We start from the raw sequence: 22,785 nt of genomic DNA on the forward strand, positions 1-22,785 counted from the left end.
AGGAGGAGCTGAGGAACCTCATAACAAAGGTGAAAGAAGAAAGTGCAAAAGCTGGGTTGCAGTTAAACCTCAAAAAAACCAAGATTATGGCAACCAGCTTGACTGATAACTGGCAAATCGAGGGAGAAAACGTGGAGGCAGTGACAGACTTTGTCTTTCTAGGCACAAAGATTACTGCAGACGCTGACTGCAGCCAGGAAATCAGAAGACGTTTACTTCTTGGGAGGACAGCAATGACAAATCTTGATAAAATAGTTAAGAGCAGAGACAGCACACTGACAACAAAGGTCTGCATAGTTAAAGCAATGGTATTCCCCGTAGCAACCTACGGCTGCGAGAGCTGGACCATAAGGAAGGCTGAGCGAAGGAAGATAAATGCTTTTGAACTGTGGTGCTGGAGGAAAATTCTGAGAGTGCCTTGGATTGCAAGAAGATCAAACCAGTCCAAACTCCAGGAAATAAAGGCAGACTGCTCGCTTGAGGGAATGATATGAAAGGCAAAGCTGAAGTTCTTTGGCCACATAATGAGAAGACAGGACACTCTGGAGAAGATGCTGATGCTAGGGAAAGTGGAAGGCAAAAGGAAGAGGGGCTGACCAAGGGCAAGATGGATGGATGATATTCTGGAGGTGACGGACTCGACCTTGGGGGAGCTGGGGGTGGCGATGGCTGACAGGAAGCTCTGGCGTGGGCTGGTCCATGAAGTCACGAAGAGTCGGAAGCAACTGACCGAATAAACAACAACAATATATACATAAAAAGCAAGAGGGGCAGGGAGTCCGGTGGAGGCCAAGAGAGGTGTCCATGAGCATCACATTGGAGACGCCAGCATGATGGTCTCAAAGTGGGCATGAAAAGACGTGTCACTTAATCACACTTAACATTTTAGTCAGTCAATTTTCCAAAGATATGTTATTTCCAGGAATCATAACAGCAGACCTAGTAGGTAGGGCAGCTATCTCAATACTGCTTATGGGAAAGTTACAGCAGGAAAACTTTCTAATGGTGAGAGCTAGATGCTTGAAAATTGATGAGGGGATGTGAGTGGTTTAGTGGACGGATAGGAAAGCCTGAGAATCTGTTTGCGCATCTAGAAGACAGCACTTCCCAAGTTTTTAGTTCTCATGGTCGGAAAGATGCGCTCAGAAGGGGTGCAGTGGGTAATGCCTCGAGGCATCTTGGAATAAGATTTCCAGTAGCCCCAGGAAGGGCTTCAGATATGGCTCCTTGCTCTGCATCTCACGACTACCGAAACTAACGATGCTCAGTAAGAGAACTGACCGCCTCCCACATGAAGCTGCCTGGACCCTAAGATCATCTTCAGGGGTCCTTTTCCAGGAGCCGCTGCCAAATGAAGTAAGATAAGTGGCTACCAGGAAAAGGGCCTTTTCTGCTGTGGCACCCAGGTTTTGGAACAAACTTTCTAGACAAGTTCGCCTGGCACCTGTGTTGTATGGTCAGGTGTGCGTTTAACCATATCCTGAAGAGCAATCAAAGGAAACCCTCCTTCCATATGTACCTGCCCAGACCCTAAGACCATCTTCTGGGGCCTTCTCCAGGACCCCTGCCAAAAGAGGTCAGGCAGATGGCACCAGAAAAAGGGCCTTTTCTGCTGTGGCACCCCGGTTGTAGAACAAACTCTCTAGATAAGTTCACCTGGCACCTGCGTTGTACTCTTTCCAGCACCAGGCAAAGACCTTTTTAATTTTCCCAGGCATTTGTAGCATTAGAGCATTCCAATTTTTTTAGCTCTGCTCTCTTAAATGTGCTATTGCGCTTGAAATATTCACACTGCTGCTAGGTTTTTACCCTGGTTGTATTTTTATTCTCTTGTTTTAATCTACTATATTTTAAATTGTATTTTTGGTTGTATTTTTGTGGTTTTAATTTTGTGAACCGCCCAGAGAGCCTTGGCTCTTGGGCGGTATAAAAATGAAATGAATGAATGAATGAATGAATGTGGGGTTTGTGTTACTTAAACATGCTGGAGAAAGTTGACCCATCTTTTCCCCCTTGGATGCTGCAAAAACGTGGCCCACTGGGTCTTTGCACCCTGATGGTGGGAGACAGCTAGTGAAAGGACTTTGAAGGTCTTTGGGGAAGGGCCGTAGCTCAGTGGCTGAGCACATACTTTCCATGCAGAAGGTCCTAGGAGCATCTCCAGTTTAAAAACAGCAAGTCTGGGAAGACCCCAGAGAGGTGTTACTGGTCAGAATATACTGGGCTGCGGAGACGGACCAGTGCTCTAACCTGAGATAAGGCAGTTTCAGATCTACTTCAGGAACCCCCAGCAATATTCCCAGGACTGCCTTCCCCACAAATCCTGTGGAGGCTCTGCTTTTGGTGCCCTTGAGGAATGTGTCCTGTGGGGTTACCACGCATGGCAGGGCCTTTTCAGTGGTGACACCCTAGCTGTGGAACTCTCTTCCAGGAGAGATTTGGCTGTCCCCCACGTGGTTGTCATTTAGGCCCCATTTAAAGTCATATTTATACAGGCTTTGGAGGTATAGGCAAGTGCTTTATTTTTTTTTTTATTGTGTTGAAGTTTTGTTGTAGTTTATTGCATATTTGTGATTTTAGAATCATTATTTTAATGTTGTTTATGTGGTGTACTGTGTTTTATATAGGTTGTTAGTTGTCCTGAGCTCTTTGTGAGGAAGGGCATGATATAAATTATTATTACTACCATTATTATTCATTTATCAAATCAGTCAATCAAATCAATCAGGGCACACACATAAAGATCTGGATAGATGGATGCTTTCCACTTAAACACGATGGACAGAAAGGAACCCCCAGGGCTTAACCAGTCATAAAGGGACAGCCTTTAAGTGCTGAGTGCATTGCTTTCACCCGAGTCACCTGGATTGCACCTGAGCCGAGGCCCAACTCCCCTATGGCATCTTGAATTGCAGCATCTCTTTTAGAAGCGAAACTCTGGTTCCTGTTACGCACTTGCTTTGTGCTTTTGGTGTGCGTTCCAGGAAACCGGGAGATTCTTGGGGGCCCTCAGTGAGCAGTTCAGTAACGTTAGATAAACGTCCCTCAAAATGCCATTTGTCCAACCCATTCCTATGAGCAGGCACAAATAGAGCCTGTGCTCCAAGACCCAATATGGGCACCCTTCTGGCTTACAGGATCCACTTTCTTCTATTTTTTTAAAAAACGAAATCCCCCGACCACGGTGAAATGCAAAACAGTGGCTCAGAAGAGTCAGCCTGCACTTAGAACAGGGGTGCAGAGCTTCAGGTCCAGTGGCCAAATCTGTCCGTCTTGTGTTCCCCAAAGCCTCCCCCCCCCCAGCCCAGGTGGGTCCAAATAGGCATCCTGAGAGCGGCAGGTGATGGGGCAGTGGCAAGCAGCCCACGTCAGCATCTGAGACAGCATGAGCATGTTGGCAAAGGATGCTTACCGCCACATCCGTTCTTCTTATTTTTAAAAACATAGGGGGCATGTGCATGGTTACAGATGCTCATTTTATGATACTTACTTTTAAGAAATAAATTATCCTTTTCTATGAGAAAATTATGCAGTTTCCTTAGTAAATGTGTACCATCAGGGCAGTAGAGGGACACTCCATTTGATTCCTGCAGAGACGACGGTGCCATGAATTGAGTTTAAAATGTGAAACTGCAAAGACTCATAGAACAGAATCATGGAATAGTAGGGTTGGAAGGGGCCTACGAGGCCATCGAGTCCAACCCGCTGCTCAATGCAGGAATCCAAGTCAGAGCATCCCTGACAGGTGGCTGTCCAGCCTCGTCTTGAATGTCTCCAGTGTGGGAGAGCCCACCACCTCCCCAGGTAATGGGTTCCATTGTCGTATTGCTCTAACAGTCAGGAAGTTTTTCCCAATGTTCAGCCGGAATCTGGCTTCCTGTCACTTGAGCCCATTATTCCGTGTCCTGCACTCTGGGATGATTGAGAAGAGATCCTGGCCTTCCTCTCCGAGACCCCATTTCAAGGACTTGAAGAGCGCTATCCCATCTCCCCTCAGTCATCTCCCCTCTTCTCAAGGCTAAACATGCCCAGTTCTTTCCGTCTCTCCTCACAGGGCTTTGTTTCCAGTCCCTTGATCATCTTTGTTGCCCTCCTCTGAACCCTCTCCAGCTTGTCTGCATCCTTCTTAAAGTGTGGTGCCCAGAACTGGACACAGGACTCCACATGAGGCCTAACCAGTGCTGAGTAGAGGGGGACTCGTACTTCCCGGGATTTGGAAGCGATGCTTCTCTTCATGCAGCCCAAAAGAGCCTTTGCCTTTTTTGCAGCCACATTCCTCTTTAAAAAAAGAAAAGAAAATTAGGGCTGGCTAACAGTTTTGTTTGGTTTCTTTGCTCCAATTATCAGGAATGTAGAAGCAGTTGTGGGGAGGGGAAAAGAGCTGTGTGCTTCACAACTGAAGCAATACATATGGCCATCCAGACACCCCCCTCCCCACATAAGACCATTAAGTTGAAGATCTAAAATGACCTACCACTGGGTTTTCTGGCTTTGGTACATCCCTCCTCCCCCGCCCCATTCTAAAAGGTTCCAATGGCTTCCCTAAAGCTTCGTTAGTGGCAGCAAGACCTTTACGCTAAAATAGTCAGCTATTTTGGGCCCCAGTTCTGCTCACCCCTAGAATCCCTGCCCCCCAGCAAATCTTCTCTGAAAAGCAATTTCGCCCTCAGGCTGAGAGGTCTTGCACCCCTGACAGAATTAAAGACCAGGGTGCCTCTCTGAGCACATGCTTAGCCCAGGGGGCTTGTTTTCATCCCCAAAACACTGGTCTAGCAGTTCTTCCACACCAAAGTCTGTTCTTAGTTTTCCACTCCATCTTTTTCCATTTCAGTAGCGTAATTTGGGGGGGGGGAGAGAAAAACTGGGAATCAGTATTTGAAGGACCACCTTCACCCTTACTAAACTTCCCCCACCCTACAATTGACTTCAGAGGTCCTGCTCATTGGGCCACCATTCAAACCAGTTAGATTGGTGGGTATAAGAGAAAGGGCCTTTTCAGGGGGTGGCCTCTACTTTATGGCATTCCCTCCTAAGGGATGTGCAACTGGCCCCATTGGTGCCAGCCTTCAAAACGCCTTTGAAGACCCATCTGTTTTAGTTTGGCTTTCAAAGTAAGGTGATTTTATTAAAAGTTGCTGCTGCGGTTAAAATTATTGGGGTTTTACACTGCTGATTATTGGATTTTGGAATTATTTTTATGCTGGGCTGAAAATGGGTTTTGAAGAGTGGGCTAATTTGTATTTAGTGCTTGTCGGCTTTGGGGCATTTGCAACTTGTTATACTGTGTCATTGGAATTTATGGCTTTAACTATTAAGGCCCTGGGAAAGGGCATTGTTGTAGAAGGCGGCCTAAAAAAATAAAATAACGAATAAAAGGTTGTTGCTATTATTAAAACAAATAAAAAAGGTGGTTGTCAGAAACGTATCAACTGCAAATCAACCAGAGATATTATAAGTAGATGTTGATCTATTTTTTTGCCCAGCCCTGTAATTCGACAGCAGACTCCCCAAACCTGGTAACTTCCAGATGGGCTGCACTACAACTCTCTGTTGCAGTCGAGGCTGGCTGGGAGATACGGGAGTTGCAGCCCACACGGCAGCAAGGCCACAGAGAGGTGCACAAGGTTTGAACCCAAACAGGTTGAACCTGAGCACGTGCTCTAGAACATTCTGCCCAAAGACCTCTTGAAGGCACAGTTCCTCAGGCAGACCATGTCTTGTAGAAAGCAGAAAAAGCTGAAAGCCACTGGATTACCAAATATAACTCCAAGAATGACACATAAGTACAACGATGTCTTCATAGACAGTAAAAAGTCTTTTATTATTATCGTTATCATTATTATTACTATTAAGAAGGCTTCGAAGTTTAAAAAAAAAATAAAACTCTGGATACAATTTTCATAACCGTCAAGTCAGATCAGCAAATATATATATATATATATATATATTTATAAATCAGAACTTTAGCCGTTGTAAGGTTAAATGTCTGGTGTCCCGCCCACCCCACCCCTGCCAAGCCCCATCTTTTAAAAATAAAATATATTTTAGTTCTTAAAATTTATTCAATAAAGTAATTATTTTCCTAGAAATTCCCTACATATACAGAGAGGTAAAAAATAAACTTTAAAAAAAGAGTCCAAACACAACAAGGTGTTTTTTGTTTTTTGCGTGTCTGCATTATTTCAGCCTTCCTCAACATGGCGCCCTCCAGGAGTGTTGGACTACAATTCCCATCCTCCATGCTGGCTGGGGGCAATGGGAATTGCAGTCCCACACATCTGGAGGGCACCATGTTGGGGAAGGCTCTTTATGCTGAAACTTGTTCTCCCTTCCCTCCCTCAGGGAACCCCCCCCAACCTGTCTTTCCCCTTCATGGTAAACCCCAAATACCCTCCCTGGTTTCTCTGCACATGGATTTGAAGACTGGCAGGGGTTCAAGATAGAACTTGTCTTACTGACAAAAATTAAACGATACACGCACGCACGCACACTCAGTCACATAACTGCATACAAAACCAAATAAAAAAATAAAAAATGCTTTTTTAACAGAAAAAATGCTAAAAGAAGAAAAACAACAACAACAACCCTTGTGTTCCTCAAAAGTGCACATGGAACTCAGTTTTTGCTTGATTTGTTTTATCTTTGCAGAGAGGAATACTGCTATTTGGAACGAACAGTCAGAGGAACAGCAAACATTTCACTCAGCCCGGCCTGTGTGCCCACGTTGAGCGGTAAAGCTATTCTGTAAACAATGTTAATCAATCAATCAATCAATCAATCAGAAATTTGCACCTCTTTCCTGTGTTTCTGTCCTCTCTCTCTCCCTCTCCCTCTCTCTCACACACACACACACACGTCGTAATCTCTCCCCCCCCCGCAAATTTATTTAATCTCTCCTGCCCTCTTCATATCCCACTTTCAGCCAAGCAAGACATAAGCGATGCATTAGATTCCCCTTCCCACCCCATCCCCAATGCAATAATTCCTTTATATTTTTAAAAAAAGGTTGATAGAAACAGTTAACCGTTCGAAAAAGCCATGTTTTTGGAGGGAGGGAGGGAGGGAGGGAGGGAGGGAGGGAGGGAGGGAGGGAGTGGGGAAGCATTTTGCAAGGTGGAGTCCGTGGACCCAGTTGGCTAGGAGAAGATGTGGATGGCTTGTGTGGCTGGCATGTGGCAGGCAGGGCACTCCGGCTCAGTGCGGCCACAGATGCGCGTGGCGCACTCCATGCAGAAGAGGTTGTGGCCGCAGGGCACCAGGGCAGCCATCACCTCGCTTTCGAAGCACACCACGCACTCGCGGGAGTTCTTGCGGGCCCCGTCGGAGCCGCTGGAATCGGTCGGGGAGCCCGAGGTGGCCGAAACACTGCCGGGTAAGGAGGAAGAAGAGGAGTAGCCGGTGCTGTTGGAGAACGAAGAGAGAGAGCCCTGAGTCGGCAGCCACGACAGGGCATTGACAGGGTCGCTCTGGATGCGCCGGGCCAAAGGATGGTCCACCCCAGCCTCTGGGAGGGTTGGCGAATGCCGGGGTGTGGCCGTGCCGCTGAGGCTGCTGTTGCGTCTCTGGGAGGAGGAGGAAGAGCCGCTGAAGGCCTGAAGCGGGTTGGCGGGGGGCTCAAACGGGGACCAGATGGTGGTCGGTGTGGTGAGATCCAAGGCCAGGAAATCAAACCCAAAATCGCAGTCATCTGAGCCCAGCACAGGGGCTTCGCTGAATGGGAAGCTGCTGCTGGAGCCAAAGGGACTGTTGGGGGCCCCCTCAGCCACAGGCCCCCCAAAGTAAGGCTCTGCCACCGAGGTAGCACTACCCAAGGAACTAAGGTTATCACTGCGCAGGCTAGACAGAGTCCGGCGGGCAGGGTTGGGGGCTTTGGACCACAGGGTGGACGGGTTGCTGCCCAACAAGTCCAGGCAAACATCAGTGCCATTGGAATGGAAGTCGTTGTCGGCGTTGACATCAATTAAGGAGCCAGTTCTCATGGTGATATGAGCTTCTATCTCTTCCCGAGCCCGGTCTACATTCTCCGGCATCCCAGTCACCTCAAAGACCGGCTCCTTGTCCCGACTCGGAGTCACGATGTAGGTGTGCGTTTGCTGCTGGATCCGCTTGATGGTGGCCCCCTTTGGCCCGACCACCAACCCAACCACGCGGTAAGGGACTCGTACTTGGATGGTGGTCTGTCCCGGAAGATTCGGGGGACCCAGGACTGAGCCCGACACCCCGTTGGCTTTGTTGCGTGTGGCCCGGATCATGGAGAAGTGCTCGGCGGCTGAAAGGATCTCCCGCTTGGCCATCTCCACGTCCTCTTTCCGTCCCGTCACGATAAAGACTGGCTCCTCTCCTCTCACCGGGGTCTTTATGTAGGTGTTGGTCTTTGCTCTCAGAGCTTTGATCTTGCATCCTGAAACGAGACCAAGAAGAGGAGGAGGAAGAAGAAAGAAACATTAGCCAATGGATCATTACACTGAAGCTCAATCCTGAGAAGACAGAGGCACGCTTAATGCAGCGGTGTTGAACCTCAGGCCAAATCCAGCCCACCTGGGGGCCCAATCCAGCCCTCCCCAGATGGCTTCGCCCCCCCCCCCAATAGCAGATTGGTAGTTTCCTAGGTTTTGTGCAGCCTTTCCCCCCACTCTACAAGGTTGAAATGGCTCAACTAAGGCTTTCTTACAGGCACAAAGAGCTTTAAGCTAAAATATGGTGGTATTTAGTCCTTCCGCTTTGGATCCACACACAGAGGGTCAACATCTGTCTTAGAAGGGGGTTCATCTGCCCAGGAAGATGGCCTCCAGAGTGGGGTTGCACTCCCCCTTAAGGATCAGATTCAGACTCTGGGTGCTCACAGATCCAGCTTTGTCATTGGAGGGCCCCATGGCGAAGAGTACCTTCCATCAGCTGAGGTCTTACATATCACAGGTTACATATATGCCAGCTCTGGTCCCTCCTTAACAGAGATAGCCTGGCTACAGTTCTCCATATACTGGGGACCTCCAGGACTGACTACTGCAATGTGTTGTGCGTGGGGCTGTCCTTGAAAACTACTTGGAAGCTTCCGCTCGTGCAAAGCCCAGCTGCTAGGCTACTAACAGAGACTGGGCATTGGGAACATATCTCGTCAGTGCTGGCTCCTGGTCTGGTTTTGAGCACAATTTGAAGTGCTGGTGCAGGTGTCAGGAGCGCCCTCCCTGCCTCTTGCAGTCCACTCCAATAGCATACTCAGGACGAGGATTCTTTCCAAGGCTTTATTCCTTTATGACTCTTTCAGTTGCTAATCACTAGAGACTAAACAAGGAACAGCACTGGGGAAAGATAGCAGAGTAGCCTAAGGTCCGGGTAAGGCAGTTGGTCCCCGTTTGAAGGGGAACCGCGGGAAGACCCTGAACTTACGGGCTAGGGAGCGGTCCTCCCTCTTTCCCGTGGGTCCTCAGGACGCGACCCGTTGTTTGCGCGCCAAGCAGGCAGAGCGCCCTCTCTCGGCGCCCTCCATCTGGCGCCGCTCCCTGCGTCTGCACCGAGCGTCCCGCAAAGCCCCCTCCCCTGCTCTCTCGCTGCCAGGGTCGCTATCCCTCTCAGGAATGCTGGCAGGAGAAATCTCTGCCAGCTGCTGTGCTTGTGAGAGATGAGCGAGCTCCTCTCCCATGGATTGCTGTTCCTCCTCAGAATCAGAACTGCTCTGGGGTTCTATGGGCTCAGTTTCCACCCTGACATCAGGAATTGTTCAGATGTTTGGGACTACAGCTCTCATCAGCCGCATCCAGCACAGTCAGGAATTCTGGGAGTTGTAGTTCAAAACATCTGGAGAGCCCCAGGTTGGGGTAAGCTGGCCTAGAATATCTTTGGTGTCCCTCCTCCAGGTGTCCCCATAATCTGAGGTGTGGTGGGGAGCAACCGAGGAAGCGGCCTTCTCGGTGGTAGCTCCCTCTGTTGTAGAATCCTCCCCCTAGAGAGGCTTCCTGTTTGGCGATGCTTATATCTCGTTGCCACCAGGCAAAACCCTTTCTATTTTACCAGGCTCTCCCACAGGTATGAGTTTCAGAGCTGCTATTCTTGACTGCTCTTTCTACTCAATGAGTTGTAGTTTCATGCTTTTTATTTATTCTTTATTTTATTTATTTACAACATTTCTATACCACTCCACATCTCAGCGAACAACAAGAGATAAAATGGACAAAAGATAAGAAGAATGAAACATGATGTTAAGATTATTCTTTAAAAACAACAGAGTGCCAATAAAACTGAGGCTGGTCAACCAAGGAAGCCTTCCTGGAAAAGAGCTGTTTTCAGGAGGCGATGAAAACAATCCAGTCTTGACACCTGCCTGACCTCCAGAGGCAGAGTGTTTTCATAGGACGGGAGCCACCACATGGAAGGCTCTTCTGGGTGGACTCCAGTCGGGCCATAGCTCCCACCCGGAGGAAAACCTTATCACAATTTTGATGCCTCTGGGCTGGTTCCAGATTTGAGGGGCCTGGTGGAACCCCTTGTCCACTGATGAGTCCTCATGGACACATCTGCAGCAGCACTTCAAACAACACCAAGCAGCTGGCTTCAGACACTGTAATTTTCCCAGAATGCCCCAACACAGCATCGCTCTGGAGCATTGTGGGAAATTTAAACATTGGCAAGACCCAGTCACCCAGCACTACTTGGAGCAACGCCAAGATACATTTTTTAAAGTGGGAGGGGGCAAGGCAGGTCCCAGGGTCCTGGCAGGTGTCAGCACTGTCCCAATAATGGCTGTTCTGTTTCTTGCTCTTTTATTGTCAGCTGCCCTGGAAATGTTCATTGGAGGGCAGTACAGAAATGCATAAAAGCAAATAAATAAAGGTGGGGCGACAGCCCTTTGCTGTTGTTTGCCCCCAGCACCCCATATTCAGGGGCAGACTGTTCCAGAACATGGAGGCTCGACCTGAATTGTGTGGCTGGCAAAAGCCAAGAAACCCATCAAAGGACACAAGATATCAGCTGATGGAATCAGCTCATCCAGGCCAGGGGTGTTGAACAAATTTCAGCCCGAGGGGAGAATTCAATTTCAGAAAAGGGGCAGGGGAGATTCCAGTGGTGGGTCAAAAACACAAACACACCCCAACATGTTCTGGTTTAAAGCCCTCACTGGCAGTAACTTAGCCTTAGGAGAGGGAATTCAACCTTTTAGAATGGGGAAGAAACTGCACAAAAGCCGGGAATTGGTGGCTAGGAGGAAGGGGTGGGGCCAAGGGAAAGGGGGTGTGGCCTTCTGGGGAACCCCAGGGGGCCGGATTTGGCCCTCAGGTCCTGCATGCCTGACATAAACTGTATAGAGAAATGCATTCTCAAAAGCGCCTGCATTTACTTTAGATGAATATGGCACTCATGACAACCCATTACTCTTACATTTATCCATCTACGCCAGCATTCTGTTTAGAGATGTGAAGATAAAAAAAACAAAAACAGGAAAATGGGGATAAAAGGAAAAATTCAGGGGGAAAACATTCCCTTTTTCTAAGAGACTTTTTTTTTTTTTTGGTCCTTGAAAAAAAAATGGGATGTTTTCGATTTTTGTCCTGTGTGTCTCCCCTCCCCTCCCCCCGGGCCATCACATCTATAATCCTCCTTCCAAGAGCAGCTTAGGAAAGCCCCAAAGCAGGGCATGAAGCAGAAAAGGGATGGCCACCAGCTGCTGTTTGTCCCTGTTGTTTGGTACTTCAGAGGTAGACTGCCTTTGAACATGGAGGTCCCATCACCATAATGGCTAATATTTATTATTTATATATTTAAAGTGTTTTTATCATGCTTCTCAGCCAAAAGGGCTCCCAGAGCAGCTTACATGCAATCAGTAAAACAAGACAGTCCCTGCCTATAGTCTTTATAATCTAAAATGACACAACACACAAGGGAAAAAAAGGAAGGGAAGGGTAGAGGGGGAAAAAAAAAGTAGCCTTTCAGCAGGACTGGTGAGATGGCAGTGCTTCCTCTCTCATCTCCCTCTGTACAGCCTGCTGGAATAGCTGCTGGTTTAATAACTGTCCATAGGCCTGAAATTTTGCAAACTATAAATTATGTAATGAGCAGAGCAGTCCTACCATATATTTGTGTGCGTGCATGTATAGAGCTAGCGTTAAGTTGTTTCTATCAGCGTGTTGGGGAAACACGGGCCTTTGGATCTGGTGGACCCACACCCACTCCTAACATGCCCGGTTTTCCCCTGAGCTACGGGCAGAATATCTGCACCCACAGAGCTTTCTGCCAGCATCCCTGGGGACTTCCAGCAGCAGAAACTTCGACTCGCCGGCAGACCTCCCTCTCTGCACGCGGAGCAGTACTTATGCTGCTCCCTATGGCTCTTCAGCTAGCCTGTGAGGAAGGTTAGGACTGCAGCTTTTACACTTAAATTTTATCTTATTTGCCATAATTTAGCCTGTTTCTGGGACTTGCAAGAATGGGGCAGGAGATGCAAACGGAATCTGTATCTCACACCCTGCTGGATATCTTAGCCAGCAACTCCTCTGGCTTCTCAGAACACACTGACCACTTTTCTCCAAGCAATAATCTTTGCGACACCAGGGACTAGAAACTTGTCTCAATTTTACCCAAAGCTGAGATTCTTAAGAGGCTGAATTGTGAGGGCCGTACGGCCTGTGCTGATTTCCTGCGCTTCTGCACAACTGAGGCTTACACGCAATCACGGGGGGGGGGGGCGGAATACAAATATGAAAGCTGAACATACCAGTCATGAAGTGTACATAACTTTAGGGGGAGGTTGTTTTTTAAAATCCTGGCTGATGCAAGGAAGTACCTCTGCTTAAGAATTCACGCACTCTGTCTCCCTTTCTCCCTGTGAAACCGCAGATGGGTGCAGGGCTCCAGCTATTTTTAGGAAAACACACACGTACACACACACCCTGCACGTTTTCGTTTTAATTATTTATCCTTAAAGCCATGGTTTTAAAAGTTGGTATTGGAAGACAGTGGAGTTTAGCCTGGGTCTGCGTGGTTGCTTCTGTAAGAACAGAGCTGATGGATACGATCAGAGATCCATCTAGTTTCTCACAATGGCCATTAGATAGCTCCAGGAATCCCACAAGTGGGGAAAAAGGTAACAGGCTTTCCACCCGATGCTTGTCTGACGTTTAGAGTCACACTGTCTTTATGAACAGAGGTTCCACTTAGCGATCGATACAATGAATATTCATTGCTTATAGCCGTAGGCCAGCTTGCTGCCTTCGAGATGTATCAGACCGCAAATCCCATCCTCCCCAGCTCCCAGAGTTGCAGTCCAACTCATCTGGCTGCCATAGCCACTACAAACAATACAAAAGTAGTAAAAATGTCAGAAGCAAAGACATGGGCAAGGGAGCTTTGCAACTCTCATTTAACACAAATGGCATAGCTATAATAAATCCTTAATAAAAACGTCCAGTCTTAATAAAAACTTTGACCCAGGTTATTGGGATGAGACAATTGCCTTTGCAATCCTCTGGCACTTCCTTCAAGAAAGTTGCTCATTTTTTCTTAGCTGCAGTTGCAAAGAATGTAAGTTGATACGATGTATGCAATCATACTAATGTAAAAGTAAGCATGCCACTATATCATGTATTGACCAATGAGTCGTAGGATAGAAATTTCATTTAGGCATAGAATGTATAAAACAATACATAATGGGCTATGTCTAATATGCATCCCCCTCCCCATCTAACTATTATGGCTAGAAACTACAAACAGGGCAAGCCCTCCTTGGCTTTGCATTAAAGGGCTACGTCACAAGGCAAATTAATTCCATAAATTATTTCTGTGTGGTGTGTTTTCTTTTGTCTGTTCTGAATCTACTGCCCAATGTTTTTAATGACAGGGATGGAATTTTTCAGTGAACCAACTTCATTTGCACTTTCCGGGCTAATATGTGGATTGGGTCACAGTTATCCTTTGGTTTATACATTTCTCCAAAATTCTGCACTGCAGTTCTCAGCTCAAAACCGGTGTACAAAAATGCACATGTTAGGGAAAGTTATCTATGAAAATAAATGTGAATTTTCATGCATTTTCTTTAAAATTGCCTACTGATGTGGAAATCAGGCAAAACGGACATGTGGAACCGATGCAAACCGGAAATAGAAGGATCCACCCCTTTTTAATGGGTGATGCCGAGTTTTAATATTACAGCAGGCTGTATGGGGGGAGATGAGAGGGGCAGCAGGGCCTGCTGAAAGACTACTAATTTTCCCCTCTCTTCCTGCTGCATCCCTTTTTCCTTGTGTGTCATGTCTTTTTAGATTGTAAACCTGCAGGCAGGGACTATCTTTTTTGGGTGGGGCTGAGGAGCGGGATAAAAATACTTTCGATAAATAATAAATAATATTATGAGAGAGAGTTTGTCTCCAGAGGTTTTTCAACCTTTTCTACACAGCAGACACGAGGCTGCCTTTTTTCAAACAATGCACTGCTAATTTGTGGAACTCACTGACACAAGATGTGGCAATGACCACCGGCTTTAAAAGGAGATTAGACAAATTCATGGAGTGGGAGCGGTCGACCAGTGCTGATTCTTACCTATGTTCAGAGACAGTCTATCAGGACTGTTGTCTCCATGCCCCACTTGTGGGCTACGAAGAGGCATCTGGTTGGCTGTTGGTGGAAAGAGGAAGCTGGAGCAGATGGGACCGTTGGTGTGATCCAGCATGGTTCTTCTTACATTCTTACAAGTCCAAATGAAGCCAAAATCCCCTGTGCAGTGCCTTCATTCATGCACTTGCTGTGACAGCTTGCACATCAGGAGCAAAACGTCCCAGCCACAAGCCAAGAGGCTAAAACTCCAGCCAGATCAGTAAGATTCTCGTTGGGTGGCAGTCCTCAGTCCAAAGGCTATATACTACAAAGCAGTGGGGCTGAACTTCTTTCAGCCCAAGAACTGACTTAGGCAACTTTCCACGTTCCTATTTAAACCAAGTCTTGATTGAGAATCATGAGGACTGGAGCCTTACTTTATTTTTAAGGGAAGGGACATAGCTCAGCAATAGGGCACCTGCTATGCATTGTAGGAAGTCCCAGGGTGAATTCTCGGCATCTCCAGGTGGGTCTGGGGGAACCCCTGTCTGAAACACAGGAGAGCTGTTGTCGGTCAGTTCAGACTGAACTAAGGCATAACTAAGGCAGACTGAACTAAGGCATACTTTTGAGCAGGAACCCTTTTCAAGCAGTGTAAAATAAAATGTGTATCTGTGGGGGTAAATCCTATATTAAAAATTTGTAGCCCCTCCTTTGAGTACACCTATTTCGCAGTGCCCTTTCCCTGCTGAGATACTGAAGCGGCCTCTGCATATGAAAGCCCCTTGACAGCATTCCGTCACACTGTGGTGTGACCAAGAGAGCCTGGAAGGCACTGAGAAATAAGGTCAGTTTTTATTGGTCTTTGATTTCTCCTGTAGAAGTGAATGGCTGATGTAGATGGGAAAGAAGATTGCATCTACCTCGGAGGGGGAAACTCTTGGCAATGGATGGCCCGACCCTAACAGACAAGACTCTAATATGAGAGAGGGATTGATTACACGATGTACCTCTCTGCGTAGTTGAAGTGCATCACCACCCTCTGAGGATCCATATAACAGACAAGCTCTTCCTCTACACACCCTCCTCATCACTGCAGGCATTTTTGCCAGCATCGCTTCATCAGAAGAAGCATCTCTGGGCAAGTACAGAGTGCCCCTCACTCACTAAAGAGCCACCGTTTCAGACTGTCTGGAGCCTGGGACAGGGTCGCTCCTGTGAGGGATGGGAGAATACACATTTCCTGTTGTAGAATGTTGTTGTTGTTGTTAAGCCTCTCTAGAAATGCTTTTACATTGAAGGGTAGGGTATCTATAATAATAATAAAGGATGCATGTCTATCTGTCTGTCTGTCCGTCCATCAGTGCCAAGACCATGAAACCTAGACAGGTGAAACTTGTCATGCATACTAAGGGGACCTATGGGTGTGCAACTCAGGAGTATTTTGTTTTAAAAGCACATTAATTAATTGTAATTAATTGAAATGTATTGATGTGGTTGAAGCCGGAAGTAGCATCTTCAGCCATTAGATGTCCCTAACCAGCACATAGTTGTGCAGTCCATATAGTTTGAAGCCGGGGAGATTTAATAGGGGAAGATTAGGAGATTAGGGGCAGAGTTATATGCCTGCTCCTTCTCCCTGCTGTGGGGTAGCACTCCCTCAGGGGAATGGGGTGGACAGACCCCTCACTTCACTCAGATGTGGAGGGCAGGGGCACAATATGGCCAGCTCTGACAGCTGCGTAACTCTGCTTGGGGACTCCACTGCATTAAATTAGGGGCTCATCCAGTCTGTGAGAAGCCAGTCCCATTTGCTAGTAAATTCATAAAATGAAAGAAGGGAAATAAAAGATCTTGCGGTGGGGCACCAGTTCCACTCAAAATAAAGCCTATAAGGCAACCTATAAGGGGGCAATTTGAGGAGGCACCTGCCAATTTACCCCAGGGACATACCACACAGCCAAAATCTGGCCACTACACAGAGGCTGCTTTTGAATCATTCTGCGGGGGGGGGGGGGGGGGGACAGGACGACACACAAGATATTTTGGCCCCAGAATCCAAGCGGCCAGCTTTAAGAATAAAAATTTAGTGCCTTCAATAGCAGGTGGACAGGCAGAAATGCAAAAGGATCAGTATGATGGGGAAGGAAGTTCTGTCTCTTAATAGCTGCCTGGCAGGTTGGTCTTCAAAAGGTACAGAGGAAGGTCTCTCCTTAAAAACAAAAGCATAAAGTCTACTTTTTAAGGCTGGCTTATGGGAAACACACACATCACCTCAAGGATTGTTACAGCAGCCCTGTAAGGGAGCTATTATCCTCCACGTATTAAAGTTGAAGGGGACTCAGAGCATCAGGGCTTGTCACAGAACGAGCTCACGGCAGAAGCAATATTTTAAAATGAGGTCACAAGGTTGGAGTTACAGGCAGGGATGGGAGCGCTTTTAATTGGGAGACGCTGAGGAGCACGGCCGCATACATTTCACAGAAAGTCACAGAATGTGCTGCTGGACATGGAACCCTTCTGCCTGAGAAACTCACCTTTCAACTTAAAAAATAAGTATAATTTAAAATACAAAACAAGGCTCTAGTTCTCATGATACGTCTGAAAAAGTGCCAGGAACATCAGTTGTGCAATCATATGAATCCTCATCAGAACAAAATCTTTCTGATCATACTCTGCGACTATTTCCACAGCTCATGGTTACTACCCTTGAAAAGAACCTTTTTGCTTTGCTTCAGCCTCCGTCCTGGAACGGAATAAAGAAACCTCTGAGCAGGTGCAGAGCACATTTTGCTCTGCCACTGAGCAAGCACAGAGAGTCCCAAGAATAGTGGGAAAGGTTCCCAAACTGGAGAGGGAGGTTTGCAAATGGACTTGAGTGGTGGCATCTCTTTCCCCTCTCGTAGGAACTAAGCACTCGTCTTTGCTAAGATGGGGAAAGCAGGGAAAAAGTTGGAAGAAGACATGCATGGTCTACCCTAACTTGGGAGTGGCCTAGGGGTGGGGGGGGGGAGAGGGGGTGCTTCCAGAACCACCCAATAGGAAACAAGGAGCGTGATGTCACCGCACTCAACACAGCGTGGTCTCAGCTAACAAAGCGAACAATGGGGCAGACATTCTGCCCCACTTACATCAAGAGGGGGGAAAGACACCACCACCACAACTTAGAAATACAGGCATGCTACACAGCAACTTGGGCCTTTTATTGATGGAGAGTTTTTCCTCTATCAGGTGGCTGATAAAGGAGAAAGATTATACCATATGGAAGAGGAGTCTCCCCAGGAAGGGCAGGATCCTGTGTACATTTTGAATACCATAAAAAGCTCTGTGTCATGACAGTTTTAATTCTGTAAAGTAGGAAGGCTGCATTTTTGCAAGATTTATATTGGTGTAAGTTGGTTGTTTTAATACAGAACCACAGTAAAGGAGGAGAACAGAATGACCCATTCACCATTTGACTGATTGTCCTCTTTGTGGCCAATTTCTGCAGTAGGAAACTTGCCTATCTCCCTTCCTTATATATTTATTAATCGCTGAGGATGTGGGGTTTACAAACCAAAGTTTTAAAATATGTTAAAAAATAAAACGACAGGCTGAAACACATCGAGCTAGCAAATCACAAGAAAACTATAGCAACCACACTCCCATTGAGAGGTGGAATGTGAAAAGAGACAGATTACACCCCTTTTGCTGTGGGTTCAAGAAGGTGGATCAATTCTGCCCAAGTCTCATGGGCAGGGGGTAATAAGAAGTCCGGCGGCAAACACATTAACTTTGTACACCAGCTGAAGTGAGGCTGGGTGGCTGCTTGTCTTTTCCAAACAAAAATACTATCTTGAAATATAATTAATAAAGATGCAAATTATCTCTCTCACACCAAGTGGGGGTGGGTGGAAGACAAATATATATTATTTCAAGCATGACTCTAATTTTTCCAACTGTAAAGTCAAACTGTTTTTTAAACCTTCCTTCCTTCTACTCCACATTTCTATGACACAAAAGAACAAAGAGACTTTTAAAGTCACCCCAAAGCAACATGGGATAGGTCCAGAGATTATCACATTTCTTGGCTTTGGGAATTTCAATACCCCTAGAACCTGGGTTTGAGGAAGAGAAAAAGAAAGCCAAATATGGCTGTATTTATAAACACAAAAGGTTAAGTAGATGTCTGGGGGCGCAGAGAAGTTAAGCCCCTCAATTTTCATCCTTATGAAGCTAAAGCACTGGAAATGGTCAACATATGCTTATGTAAAATTGATCATAGCGTATGGGGAAGTTCTAGCTTGGGCCTTGATGTATATGCCCCCCAAGTGTGGCTATTTCCCAATTAGCTCCCCCACACCCCACAAATCCTATTTTAAAAACTGACCCACCCACTTCTTTTATCCTCAACGCTTGGTATGGCTTATAAGATGCATGCCAAAAAATACCCTGTAAAAATGTTTTTTTAATCATAATCAAGAAGTTCGATAAGGGATGGCAAGAACCCATTTTAAAAGCAGCCCCCACCCCCACCCCCACCAAACCACAGAGAGGTTTCAAAAGCCCACATGGGAGACTGGCGAGTTACGAGGGTGTGTGTTGACAATGAAGTGTGGGTGGGGGGAGAGGGATGAGCCTACTCTGCCTGCTCATCCTTTGCACCATTACACTCATGTTAAGGAGGTGTGGGAGCAAAGCAACCCTGTAATGATTAATAATGATCAACTATTATTATTATTATTACTATTTACCTTGCCTGCCCACGATCTCTGCCACATGCTCCGAACTGGGCACAGAGACGCACTCGGTCATATTGACACTTTTCTTGCGGTTGCTGATGATGCCCAGCTGCCCGGCCAGCAGGGGGTGCTGCGGAGGAAGGGGGCGCCCCAGGTGGGGCGGGAAGGCCCCGAAGATCTCGACCGGGGAGGCAGAGCTGGAGGCCGGAGGGCTGCCCTCCGGATCCAGCAGGATCAGCCCCCCTCCTTCGGGCGGTGCCGCCGGCCCAGGCCCCACACCGGGGTAGCCAAAGCGGTCCAGCCCCGCTGCATCTCCTGCCTCCATCACTTCATCGCTGGCTTGTGGTCCTCCATGCTCCCTGGCCTCCTCTCCCTCCCCCTCCCCCTCCTCTTCTCCTCTTGCCTCCTCTTCTTCCTCCTCCAACCCCAAGATGGAGAGCTGATCCAAGGCAAACCTGAGCTCTGCTGATGGATCCTCGTCCTGGCCTTTGGTGGCCCCTGCTGCTTGCAAAGGAGAAGGAGGATGCTCTGGGAGGTGGTGGCTGCACTCCCCCTCCTTTTGCCTGCTTGGCAGAGGGAAGCAGCAGCTGCTGCTGCTGCTGTAGCAAGCAGGCTGCACCATCTGGGGGTTCAGCAGACCCCCCAAGCCAGGAGGGGGGCAGCAGGAGCCCTCCCCTCCATCCAACTGGTAGATGGCGCTCGGCATGGCTACCTGCTGGTCCCCCCCCCCACCACCACCCTCCTCCTCCTCCTCCTCCTCTCCCTCCTCCTCCTGCCCCCCCAGCCTGGGACTCTCCCTCTCAGCCTCCGGCTTGGGGGCTCCCTCCGGCTGCTGCACCCCCAGGTCTCCTCCTCCTCTCGCCCCAGACGCTCCCGCGCCCCCGTCCTTTGTTTGCTTGCTGTTCCTGCTGCCAGCCCAGCCAGGGAGCTAGGGAGGGAAGGAAAGAAGGAAGGAAGGAGAAGGAAGGAAGGAAGGAAGGAGAGAAAGGAGGGGTGTTGGTGTGGGGGGGGAGAGACAAGCCCAGGCTGCCAGGAGCGGCCCCCACCCGCTGCTCGCCTGCCTTTGCCTCGCCTCCGTCCCACCCAGCAGCAGCGCGTCACCTCCACCCCAACAATGCAAGCCTGGCCCAGGAGGAGGACGACGCATGCGCTGGGGAAACCTCTTCCCACGCCCCCCCCTCACCCCCCAGACAGGGCTTAACACACGCACCACTTGTACGCGCCCCCCCCTCCAGATACTTTAGACTGCAGCTCCCATCATCCTCAGCCGCTGCAAGCCTGGGCTCAAAACACACCCACGCCCACCCGCTTTGCCAGCTCCAACTTCTGCTTTGGAAAGGCGGCCAAGTTTGTGTGTGTGTGTGTGTGTGTGTGTGTGTGTGTTTTGCACTGGGCTTATTTTACACATATTTACGCTCGAGCGTTCTTGCCGCTCTCTGGACTTTTTTTTTTTTTTGCATTTCGTTTCCCTCCGATTGTTGTTTTTCTGCATTTTGTTTTTTTGTATTTTATTTTCCTCTGAGGTCACTGGGTAGAATTACTCTCTCTCTCTCTCTCTCTCTCACACACACACACACACACGCAGGTATAGATATAATAAACCTGCCAAGTTAGGTCAACATCCCATGAAGAAATGGACTCTACCGTCCATGAAGGCTGATGCCATCAGTGCCTTAGTATTTTTAAAAATCTTTGCATTTCATTTCCCTTTGAGGTCACTGGTACTCACTCTTTTACACACACACACACACGCAGGTATAGATATAATAAACCTGCCAAGTTAGGTCGGCATCCCATGAAGAAATGGACTCTACGGCCCGTGAAAGTTGACGCCATCATCAATTTCTTAGTATTTTTAAAAATCTTCTTGAAGTCGTGTTGTTCTGTTTTTCAAATTAAAATGAGAAAGGAGCCCAGATCTGGGTTTGCTGTTATCTTTCTTGATTTAATTAATAAGCAGCTGTTTTTAAAATCTTGCAATTGATAACTAAAAGATCATTTTTTGCTATAATAATTATTACTAATTTATCAGTTTTTTTAAATGCCTTTCTCAACCCCCCTCACCCTCAAGCTGGCTTACAGTCAGTAAAATTAAATCGTATAAAACAGCTAAAAATTATCTGCTAAAATACCACCACCCCATAAAATGACACATTTGCTGTTTTTTTTAATTGCCAAAGAAGCTACGGTGCTTAAAAGAACAAAATACAAGATGATGATGATATTATCGTTAATATTAAATACCTGGTGTCAGTAATAACCACTTTGGAGATCTCCTCCTCCTCCAACGCCTGGTTTGGAGGTTGCAAAAGTTAGGTGATGGGTTGTTGTTTTTAAAAGCTCCCCAAGTCCAGAGATGGTTTGCACACCAAATTAAACTTCCTGGGGAGGCCAAGGAAGGAAAATCCTAGGTTTCCATCATCTACGCACAGCTCCAATGTATACACGTTTACTCGGAAGTGTTCTGTGTAGCTTATTCCCAGGTAAGTGTGCATAGGATTGCAGCATTACAGTATAATCGTATGCATGTCTACTCAGACTTGATTTGTATGAGGCTTACTCCCAGGTAAGATGGTATAGTTTTGCAGGCTTGCTGTTCTTGACATTCTTTGCATAGGTAGAGAGAATGACTGTACGAAACAGAAGGCCTCAAACACAACTGTTCTTTATTTATCACGCGCAGAAGTGAAGAACTTAGCAGAAGCTCCACCCGCTGCTGGTATCCCAACTCTACAGGAGCTGCCAGGGTTCAAAACAATAATTAAACCACACTACCCCCACTAGGATACATAACATTCCTCCCCCTTTGGCTATCGTTGTCTTCCAACCAACAAGGAGGTACCCTTTCACTGCATGGTCTGACTAGTAGGTGTAGCTTGCTCAGATGACTTCCTTTCAGTAACTAGGTAAGGAAGGAGTATTGCTCCCATCACTTAGTGGTTCTGGTGCTTCAGCTGGCGGTGAGAGAAACACATCGGTTCCAGATAGAACTTCAGCAGCTCTCTCTGCTGATGGCAACCCACTCTGGCCAGAATGCCTTCTCAGCTGGTCAACATGATGCCACACTGGCCCATCTGCACCTGGGGTCTTGTATGACACAAGTCCAGTGATCTCAGTGATAGAGGAAGGAACCTACTTCAGTCCAGTACCATAGTTCCTAGCAAACTCCTGATCTTTGGGGCAAATGAACGGAGAGTAAGAGCTGAGAAGGCAGCATCCAGAGCATGCTCCCGTTTGCATTGCAAGTCTACAGCTAAATCTGGGTGGAGACGGTCAAGGCAAGTTTTTAGACGACGCCCCATAAATAACTCTGCAGGACTGACTCCTGTTGGTGCACAAGGAGTAACATGTCGAGCAACGAGAAACCTGGCAAGGCGTGCTGGCCAGCCTCCTCCTGCACTGCGCTTCAGGGCATCTTTTGTTGTCTGCACCATCCATTCAGCTTGGCCATTTGCTCGGGGATGACGAGGTGCAACGGTAGCAGCCCGAATAAGGTTCTTGTCCACAAACGTTTTAAATTCAGCAGATGTAAAAGCAGTCCCAC

At 47.5% G+C, this 22,785-nt stretch overlaps 1 protein-coding gene across 1 annotated transcript; it reads right to left on the reverse strand.

Moving 5' to 3' along the window:
• Positions 1-7,112: 7,112 nt before the first annotated feature.
• On the reverse strand, positions 7,113-19,947 carry MEX3D (mex-3 RNA binding family member D). Its single transcript, XM_084826247.1, has 2 exons — positions 19,254-19,947; positions 7,113-8,401 (listed from the first exon to the last, which is right to left on the reverse strand). Exons 1-2 carry the CDS (start codon positions 19,945-19,947, stop codon positions 7,137-7,139), a joined length of 1,959 nt encoding a protein of 652 aa, XP_084682373.1. The 3' UTR covers positions 7,113-7,136.
• Positions 19,948-22,785: the final 2,838 nt, after the last annotated feature.

The sequence above is a fragment of the Heloderma suspectum genome, chromosome Z (assembly GCF_057233095.1).
Source record: "Heloderma suspectum isolate Gila_16-S chromosome Z, 16-S_ref, whole genome shotgun sequence".
NCBI lineage: Eukaryota > Metazoa > Chordata > Lepidosauria > Squamata > Helodermatidae > Heloderma > Heloderma suspectum.